Genomic DNA, 10853 nt, shown 5'->3' with positions numbered 1-10853 from the left:
CAGTAATTACCTCTTATAATTATCTCACTGAAATACCGTGCCAAACGCACCAGGCACAGCATTCCGCCTGGTCACATTATACTGACGACCGGTGAACTAGTTGTTGCCATTACCCGTAATGGTGAACATTAAGCAGTTAATAATAACTTCCTGTTTAATGACTTTGGTATGTCCCGGCCTGGGGAAATAACCCAGTGCCTTCCTAACCTGGGAGAACGTTCAACAGTAAAGCCAAAATATTCACGGATGAGAACCGGTATTTACTCAATCTTTCACGTGGCAGAAAGCTAGTGTATCACAAGCGAGGTGAATGTTATTAGGACGTCTGCAAGTTATGGTGTGGGGTGGGATATCTCGCTTCGGCCGCACATGCCTTTTTTTAATTGTTTTATTTTTCCAAATAAATCATCAGCATTAAAGCAATCAACACACCATCATACACTTCCATTATCATAATAAACATCATCTTCATCTATTCTTCATCTTCATCATTAGCATCTCTCGATATATATATCTATTCATATTTCGCATCATAAAACCATCGCCACCAGTCATCATCATCCTCATCATTATCAATGTCATATCACCTTCATCATTCACATCAATATCAATCATTGATCACATCATTATACTCCTCAATCAACTTTCTACATTCATCATCATCATCATCAACAATGTCATATAACCTTCATCATTCACATCAATATCAATCATTGATCACATCATTATACTCCTCAATCAACTTTCAACATTCATCATCATCATCATCATCAACAACTTTCCTCATCAACTTTTTCTATCCTTATCATTCACGTCAATCAATACATCATACATTTCAACAATTAACTTTCAGCATTCCTAATCATTAAACTATCATTATCATGAAAAGTATAATTCATTCATCTACGCCATTATCATTATAATCAATCCTTGTCAACAATAATACATCATCATCCTCATCAATTATAAAAATCATCATCAATATTATCATTGCTGACCTAAATTTCATGATCATCAACAACATCCTCAGTTTTTTATCAATATTATCCTTATTAATTATCAAATCCAATTAAATATATATTACTGCTGATAATTTATACATATTTGTATAAAAACAAAAATATAATGAAATATATAGACATACATCCTCTTTCACCACTCCGCACATATACTCACCCACACAGCTGCACATACTCACAGAGAGAGAGAGAGAGTGAGAGAGAGAGAGAGAGAGAGAGAGAGAGAGAGAGAGAGAGAGAGAGAGAGAGAGAGAGAGAGAGAGAGAGAGAGAGAGACTGTGCCGTAAAAGTAAATGGAATCAATAGAGCATCTAATACAAATTCAAAGTTCTCAAAAAATGTCTGAGTAATTCTCTGCACTCCCAAAATAAATGAATAATTGTTTCTATTTCTGTTTTACAAAAGGAACAGTGTGGACTATCAGTTAAACCAATTTTGAATAAATATGAATTTGTTGTTAATATGTGTTGGTTTATTCTGTATTGCAGCCAATGTAATTTGGAGCTTTAAGTAACTCGGAAAGGGGTTGCATATATACTTCTCCAAGTTTCTTCATCTATTTCAAATATGTTGTTCCACCTTCTTTACCGGTAGGAAAAGTGTTATATCGACAAAGTATATTGTAGAAATCTTTCGACCCTTTCCTGTTTTTCATGAAAACTTCTAGATTAGTCGGTAGTAATGGGTAAGAGATGATCTCATCATATAATCGTATATGTGCTGTATATTCCCTGATGAGTTTTACAATGCCATGGTAAGTTAGGAAGTTAGATTTGATATTATATTTTTCCTTAACATTTACAATAAAACATTCATTAAACCAGATAGGTGTTTTCAAAACTGAATCATTCCCATTTACCAAATTCTGTTCTTTCTCTTTAAGACAACTCCAACATTTAAACACATCTTTCCAAAACTGGATTTTACACTTCATTTTACATTCTTTTATGTATCCTTATCCACAGCTAGCCAAAATGTCTAAGTCAACATTTGTTTCTATGATACTTTGCCATTTACTTAATTTAGAATATAATCTTCTAATCAATGTTAACTTCAGTGCTCTAATAAAATAATGTAAATCTATTATTTTCAGACCTCCTTCATTATAGTCTTTTATTATAATATCTCTTTTTACTTTGTCTTTACTTTAGTTGTAGAGTTCTGAGTTTAGTCTTTTAATAAAGGATAAGTCTGGATTTGGCAAAGCTATGAAAAAGTGTTTGCATTGTGACACCAGAAATGATTTGATTATGTGTATTTTACCAATAGGAGTAGGTTTCCTTTTATTCCAGTCATTTAAAAGGGATTTAAGTTTAACTTTTTTTCTGTAAAAAATCATTTTTAACATTCTATGTAAATCTACATGGAAGTCAATACCCAAAATAGTATTTCTTAGGTCACCTGAGCTTTAGCTCAAGTGACCTATTGCTATTTGTTTTCGTCCGTCGTCGTCCGTCGTCCGTTAACATTTTACATTTCAAACTTAAAGTCAAGTTTTGCTGGGCCGATTGAACTTAAAGGTTGTAGGAATGATCGCCTCATGGTCCTGACAAAGGGTTGTTATTTTTTGATTCGATCAGAAATCCAATATGGCCGCCACGGCCGCCATTTTGAAAAACTATTTCAAACTTAAAGTCAAGTTTTGCTGGGCCGATTGAACTGAAAGTTGGTAGGAATGATCGCTTCATGGTCCTGACAAAGAGTTGTTATTTTTTGATTCGATCAGAAATCCAATGTGGCCGCCACGGCCGCCATTTTGAAAAACTATTTCAAACTTAAAGTCAAGTTCAGCTGGGCCGATTGAACTGAAAGTTGGTAGGAATGATCGACTCATGGTCCTGACAAATTGTTGTTATTTTTCGGGTCGCTCAGAAATCCAATATGGCCGCCACGGCCGCCATTTTGAAAAACTATTTCAAACTTAAAGTCAAGTTTTGCTGGGCCGATTGAACTGAAAGTTGGTAGGAATGATCGACTCATGGTCCTGACAAAGTTAAGTTAACATTATACTATTTTTTACTCAAATTGGTACATATTTCAACAACAAAAATACATACTGTAGACTCATGTGACCGTTAAGGCCCATGGGCCTCTTGTTCTGTTCCCCCAATGTAAATTCCATTCAAACGTTTTCTTCACTGTATTTCATGCTTCCTATCCAAATGGCATGCCTTGGTATCGTCGACGGTAGCCTGGACGCTCAACGTTATGGGAGAACATCTTAGTACCAAAGAACGTTTTATTCATGGTGACAAATGGCAGGAAGTGTCCATGTGTACCGCATCAACACCAACTTGCTTCGTCAACACAACACCAATGTGCTTGATTGTCTTCGTCAACAGAACACCAATGTGCTTGATTGTCTTTGTCAACAGAACGAACAACAATGTGTTTGATTGTCTTCGTCAACAGAACGAACACCAATGTGTTTGATTGTCTTCGTCAACAGAACACCAATCTGCTTGATTGTCCACGTCGACAGAACACCAATGAGCTTGATTGTCTTTGTCAACAGAACGGCAATGTGCTTAATTGGACATCGCCTTCTCAAGATATCACTCAAATTGATCACCTTTGGGATCAGTTGGACTGAAGAGTGTAAATCCTCGTCAGCAGCCTCAAACGTTTGACCAGTGGAGGATGGCCTTTCAGAAAGGATCCCAAGGGGGTCTTTAAACTGACTAATCGTTTCAATGCGACATCATTGTCAGGCTTTGGTAAACACCAGGGGTTCTTTTACGGGATATTAATTATGTTAACTTGATTGTGATGTTAACTGGGTAAACACTATTGAGATCGTTCCATGGACACCTTCAAATGAACTGATAAAACACATATTAAGATCGATTTTGACTGTATGAATTCACACCTTTTGGAATACATTAAAGAAATACTTTCAAAATAATAATGTTAGGTTTCCTCCAAAGGCCTGAAAATAAATCAAGTTAGCGTGGAAGTAAAATTGTTAAGACATATTTAACAGATCGTTAATACTCATGTTTAATTTGATTAGCAGCATTTTTTCTCGCAAGGCAAGTAGTGTATGTAGTTGTAACTCCTTCTTTCGTATTTATTATTCATACCGTGTCGTCCACAACGTAAATTTATGCTTCGGTTGATTAGCGTATGCGAAAAACTGTATAATTTCTCCTTCTATGTATTCCATTCAATAGCTTGATTGTCATTGTGTTTGTATCAATCTAGGTCGTTCACGTTAAGCGCTTTGCAGACAACAGATAGGGGCCACTCCTAAATGCTACAACCCACGCGTACATGTATACGTGTAGCAAGTCAATCGGGAAAGAAAACTATCACTCCGTACAACTACATAAGCAAAGTTAAAGGTAGTTTAAAGTGCCTTTGAGGTCAATAAAACCAAGGCAATTAAATCAATAATACGGGTGAGTCACATATAAGGTGCTCGATTCTGAATCCGACTTAAGAGACACTCTAGTAGATATTGAGTCTTCATGATAAGTTTCTGACGTCTTGCCTTGTAACATTAATTCGTAATGGTGCAGTAAACGAAAACGAAAATGAAAACATTTTGTAAATTAAAAGCTGTAAACAGTCCTAAATTTGCTTTCAGGTTTCCATTTCTTGAAGCGGTATCAACGGCATTGAACTCGTTTTTTAGAAAATCTTTATATTCAAAACTGTATGTTTGTTATATTCCTCATAGGCAGTACTTGTCTGATAACATATCATCAGTTCGTTTTCTATTAATTCTTTTTATAGTTAATAAACAGATTTGATCAAAAATGCTAACATACATATATTTATCAAACGTGTATTGCTGGCAGTGTATACATAGACAATGACTAACCGACCTCTCGTGTAAGATGTTTTTTGGATACTTACCATACTCTTTTTAATTAACGTCTTCTGGGTTGTAGGTCCTGCTGATTGTAGCGATGTCAACACAGATGTCCACTGTTCAGGTATTTACCGAATTACGCCGACACCGGGAGTCAGCTTCGACGTGTACTGTGACATGGACACAGCAAATGGACCCTGGACGGTGAGTAAACTTCATTAACATCCACCAAACCCATCATTAGCTGACCTGCTGTATAATATTGCCAGGTGGTAGGAACATGATACAACTTACAAACATTAGTCTGTCAAAACATTGTCGAAACACACACCTTCTTCTGATTAAACAGTATTTCAGTAATTTAAAAAAATTGACTAGAAACTCCCCTAAATGGTAGGTATTTCAATCTTTCCCGGAAACTTAGAACCGGTTTCAAAAAGATCATTTGACCATATTCACGAAGAACTCGAATGTTTAGAGGTATGACAACCATGTTTGGGTACATGGGGATTCAAAATGGTTCCAATGGATGCGCTGACTTCCAGAGGCTGGGTGTGGGATCGCAATGGGCAATTCGATCATACTGCTTAAAGGCATCAATCATGTTGAAAGTATTACAAGCAGATTGGGTTATGTTTGTATACCTCCCGCAACGACGTAAGATGGTATACCTACTGAAATCAGCTTGTCTGTCTGTTTGTTCGCATCTAAAGTTTGTCCGAACAACTCCTCCTAAAGTAATGGACAAATTACAACGAATGTTTCCAGATGCAATAACTACCACTTGATATTGTTCATCTAGGCTTTTTTCATGTTGCCCTTTTTAGCCAACAATCATCAGATAGTGGGCTATTCAAATCGCACTGCGTCCGTCCGTCATTCCGTCCGCCCTTATGAATAATTATTGCTTACGCTATTTCTCAGAAAGCACTTGAGGGGTCTTTGTCAAATCTCACATGAAGGTTCCCTATGGTCTTCAGTTATGCATATTCGTATTTTGGGACTGATCACAACATTAAGATGGCCGACACCCAGCCATCTTTAATTTGAGAGTTAAAGTGTATTAGTGCTGTTTATCAGAAAGGACAGAAGGGATCTTTCTCAAATTTCACATGAAGGTTCCACATGGTTATAAGCTAGTTCTGAATTCCAAATTTTGGGGATGATTGGTTGAGCATATTAACTTTTGAGGTTGATTAAGATATCATTCAGGTAAACTGATCAATCAGATAAGAGAAAAGAAGAGAAAAGATCAAACTGACATAGAAATGAATTAATGAAGATGGTACGATGGTGGGCGCCAAGATCCATCTGGGACCTCTTGTTCTACGAAGTTAGAGAGGGGGTCTCCAGATTGTTTTTAAACGACTTCTCCGGAAGAACTTTGGAAAACATATTTGACTGGAGGCATTATCATGCAGTTATAGTTGTGTGATTGCACATTATTACATGAAGTCTGCTGTGTGTACGATGAAAAACTGCGATAATAGCATCTGCACAACTATGCAATAGCTATCGCATTGCTGTTCAATAGTTATTTTGGTTGATTGATAATAAGGAATGGCCTGTAAATGAAGAATCCTTGTCTCACTGCACTGCCGTTTTGCCTATATACAGTTATCTCCCCTTAACTTCCGTTGTTTGGATATAACTGCAGCACATCTGGGCTTGTACACTGCCGTTTTTCAGGTTACTCAGTCGTTTCCAGCGATCTGAACAACGTGAAGTCCAGGGTTCGATTCCCTGTCTGAGCCCGCAGCAAATTTTAAACTCATAACACGTTTGTTGATTATGTTATGTGTTGATTATTTCATCTAAGTTATATTTTTATAAAAGTCCCACAAGGTATTCTTTCTTTTCAAAAATTGATTCTGAATGATTTTCAATATTTAAACTAAAATATTTCACGATTTAAGTTTGTTGCAATGTTTCAGCCATATATATATATATGTATATGTGTCTGAATATCTAACAGTAATAGACTTGATATAATTATTTAACCGTAATGAACTTGATTTAATTATCTAAAAGTAATGGGTTTGATATAATTATCTCATAGTAATGGGTTTGATAAAATTATCTAGCAGTAATGGACTCTATTGAACTATTTAACAGTAATGGACTTGATTGAATTATTTAACAGTAATGGACTTGATTTAATTAGCTAACAGTAATGGACTTTATTGAAATATTTAACGGTAATCGACTTGATATAATTATCTAACGGTAATGGACTTGATATCATTAATTAACAGTATTATACTTAATAGAATCATCTTACAGTCATAGACATATCAAGTATTTTACAAATTGTTTTGAAGCGACACGTGTGTGGATATACAAACGGGGTGTTCTCTGAGTGCCAACATATTTACCAACAATAGGCATGTGTTGTTTTATGAAACAATGGCAAGTCAATTATATACTGTTGCATATGAAGGTTGCATTTTCACCTAAATATTCACCTGATATTTACCTGTGTTCCATAACTACACACATTCTTAGATAACGTTTGCTTTGACATATTTGGTCAAATCATAAAATGTAACATCTTCTAAACACTGAAAAGTGTCTCCTTATATTCTAACGGGGAAAATACAGTGAAATATTCCTATGTCTGTGTTAAATATATAGTCCCTAACCATTCCTTTATTATCTAATTTTGCTTTCAAAGTAAGGATTACAAATGATTTAACTAATGTGTTAATTTCAAAAAACCTCAGAAACAAATTTGTGGCATAAGGGAACATGCATACGTGTATAAACGGAAACTGAAAATGTATGAAAACACTTGAAATTAAAACTTTAAACTTGTTCCATGAAGAGTTTCTGATCTCATTCAAGATGGCGAAGGATTTAGCGGCATCTGCACGGATTGACCTATATGATAGTTGAATAGATGAATAAGGGGAGTAAAGACCCGAGTCTAAATTCCATACATAAGAATGTATTCTGCCTGATAAACACAATGTTTAACTGTAATAGGCATATTGTGACGTTGTCGCTTTTTTGTCCTGATCTGACGTGATGTAATTTATCAAGATATTACAAAGGGTGGGAAGATATATCTTCCCTTTAGAACGTTCCTTAATGAGGGAAATTCCTTATCAGAAAATTATCTTATATGTATAGTAAAGCATACATAAATTGAGGATAAATTGTATGCTAATATTTGAAAAGAAACATCAGAAATGTCCTCAATATACTGAATAGTTCATGAGAGCATAGTCAATTCTCACCTGAAAGAGTTTTCAAACTCCCTAAAAAAAAAAATTTCATTTGAAGATTCCTTTTAAATTTCATTTTACCTGTTTATTTAATGAGCAATGAATACACATTGATATTGATGACAAACTTAATAAAGCCCGGCAGTGCGTTATGTAAGTTTGTCAGCAATAGAAATGTGTGTTATAGGACCATAACAATATTTGCTAAAATATTCATTACTTATATTTACGTTTTAATATAGTTACGCTTAATTTCGTTATTTCGAACAGTTCTTTGAACATCAAATGAGGTGTTGACAACAATAAAATTGATGACGTCACAAAAGAGATAGATGACTTGGAACAACATTTGCCTTCTCAATGCATTGCAATGGAAGGATGCAGAGCAAATGTAAATATATAATCATAATATCATTTTTCTCTAAAACCACATTGTTTCTACAAAAATAAATATTTTATCATTTATACGCCTGTAAGGTACTAATAAACACTTAGATTTTGTCCATAGGCAGATGACAAAAATATATACTAATTAGAGTGTTGTTAAATTTTGATTCATTGTGCTGTATAATTAAGTTATTCATCTTTTATTGAAAGATCAATTCATTTAAGTTATGTCAAATACTATATGGATCTGCTTCTAAATATACACTTTAGGAGAATCAAAAATTCAACAAAGTTTTATTTTTTAATATATGTGCTTGAGTTCCAACAGGTAAATGTTACAGTAGATTTACTTGTTGAAACTCAGATACTTTTTAAGACTATTATCCCTATCAAAACCCTCACAAACGTATGTATGCAGGTATTTTACACGCAGAGTGTGACTAGTTACCTTTTAATTACAAGGTTACAAGAACATATACATACTGTAACAGACACAACACAGAAACAAGTAATGTCCAGATCACCGATGAACTCTAATCGCCGATAAAGTCCAACTAATTTACTTACATTTCCAGGTAATACAAAACAGGCAAAATGGCGACGAGGAATTCTACAGACCTTGGGCTGACTATAAAACAGGCTTTGGTAACCTCCGTGGAAATTTCTGGCTGGGTATGTATCTTAACAAGTATTTTTGAATGAATATTTAATGACAACAAGATTATGTGACACTTTCTAAAATTATATTTACTCATTTCACCGATATTACATAAAATTGAAATATATACTTAATCATTATCTAATCTATTTTGAACAGGAAATGACGCAATTCACCACCTCACCTCCACAGAGTCCATTCTCCGTATTGAATTGGTCTCATGGCTAGGTGATGCTGCTTATGCCCAGTATTCAACGTTCAGAGTTGAAAACGAGACAGAAAATTACAGACTGAATATATCCGGGTTTTCTGGTAACGTCTCACGTATGTATATGAAGTATATTATTTACATTGAAACCTGCAAAACTTATCGTCAAATAACAATTCTGTATCTATTCTCTAAATGCTCAGTTACACGAAGTCGTCGCAATAATATCGAACTAATGACGTATGTACAGCATATACCTGGACTAATGATTATTATTAAACGCATCCATCTTTATTGTTGTTGATGTTGTTAGAGGCATCCACTCTAGTATCAATATATGTACCGATACAAAGCAATCAACATATGTTCCCCTTGCACGACATGCCATCGTATTGATTGTATACGGCGACTAAGGTTAGCTCTGTGCAGCTATTTTTTCGTTTTCTTTTGGTGAGGGCATAGTGCACACAAATGCGTATACTCAATTAATTATATCATGTATTTCTCAATTATATATTACATAACTTTGGTTTTCAGAAAATAGTATGGCCACTCACAACGGAATGTCATTCTCGACATACGACAGAGATAACGATCGTAACAGTCAGCACTGTGCCCAGAAATACAATGGCGGATGGTGGTATAACAGTTGTTACGACGCGAATCTAAACGGCGCTGTATACATGCCTGGCGAGGGTAACTTGAAATCGCTGGTCTGGGATTTCTTTTACCAAGATATAGATCGCTCTCATATGATGACGACAAGGATGCTTGTGAAACACTCATATTAACTGAAAGCGGTCATCTTGTTCTATTTGTTATTAGCTCACCGGGTCCGAAGGACCAAGGTGAGCTTATGCCATACCGTGGCGTCCGTCGTCCGTCCGTAAACAATTTCTTTAAACGACTTGTTCTTCTTAACCACTGATTGGAATTTAACTAAATTTGACGGGAAGCATCCCTAGGTGGTGGAAATTAAAAATTGTACAAATGGTGGGGCTGACCTCCTAGGGGGCTGAGGGGCGGGGCAAAAAGGGAACAATTTGGCTATATTGCTTTAAGCGACTTCTCTGGAACTTAAAAATGGATATCAACCATATTTGACTGGAAGCATCCCTAAGTGGTGGAGATTCAAAATTATACAAATGGTTGGGCTGACCCCCTAGGGGCCCGGGAAGGCGAGACCAAAAAGGGGTAATTTGGCAATATTTCTAAAAACGACTTCTTCAGTAGAACTATGCGCTGGATATCAATCATATTTAATAAAAAAAAAACATTAAGGAATGCAGGGATTCAAAATTGTACAAATGGTGGGGCTGACCCCCAGTGGGCTGAGGGTGGGGCCAAAAAAGGGCAATTTGGCTAAATTGCTATAAACGACTTCTTCTGTAGGACTATGCCATGGATATCGATCATATTGGTAGGAAGCATTCATGGGAGGCAGGGGTTCAAAATTGTACAAATGGTGGGACTGACCCCCCGGGCTAAGGGGTGGTGGCAAAACTAGTTTATTGCTTGGAAATGGTTGAGATCCCAA

At 35.7% G+C, this 10853-nt stretch overlaps 1 protein-coding gene across 1 annotated transcript; it reads left to right on the top strand.

Moving 5' to 3' along the window:
• Positions 1-5000: 5000 nt before the first annotated feature.
• On the top strand, positions 5001-10185 carry LOC110458424 (angiopoietin-related protein 7-like). The gene is made up of 4 exons (XM_021510105.1): positions 5001-5040; positions 9026-9122; positions 9268-9432; positions 9854-10185. Exons 1-4 carry the CDS (start codon positions 5014-5016, stop codon positions 10105-10107), a joined length of 543 nt encoding a protein of 180 aa, XP_021365780.1. The 5' UTR covers positions 5001-5013; the 3' UTR covers positions 10108-10185.
• Positions 10186-10853: the final 668 nt, after the last annotated feature.

This window comes from Mizuhopecten yessoensis, unplaced genomic scaffold (assembly GCF_002113885.1).
Source record: "Mizuhopecten yessoensis strain PY_sf001 unplaced genomic scaffold, ASM211388v2 scaffold9573, whole genome shotgun sequence".
Lineage (NCBI taxonomy): Eukaryota > Metazoa > Mollusca > Bivalvia > Pectinida > Pectinidae > Mizuhopecten > Mizuhopecten yessoensis.
Note: the sequence above shows the minus strand (reverse complement) of the source record. Positions and strands in the feature narration are given on the sequence as shown.

Bases quoted from the DNA above. Each gene is read 5' to 3' on its own strand.
- LOC110458424 (XM_021510105.1), top strand. From the start codon at position 5,014: ATGGACACAGCAAATGGACCCTGGACG. The intron at 5,041-9,025 runs GTGAGTAAACTT...TTACATTTCCAG, and splicing joins CAGCAAATGGACCCTGGACG to GTAATACAAAACAGGCAAAA. The intron at 9,433-9,853 runs GTATGTATATGA...TTTGGTTTTCAG, and splicing joins GTTTTCTGGTAACGTCTCAC to AAAATAGTATGGCCACTCAC.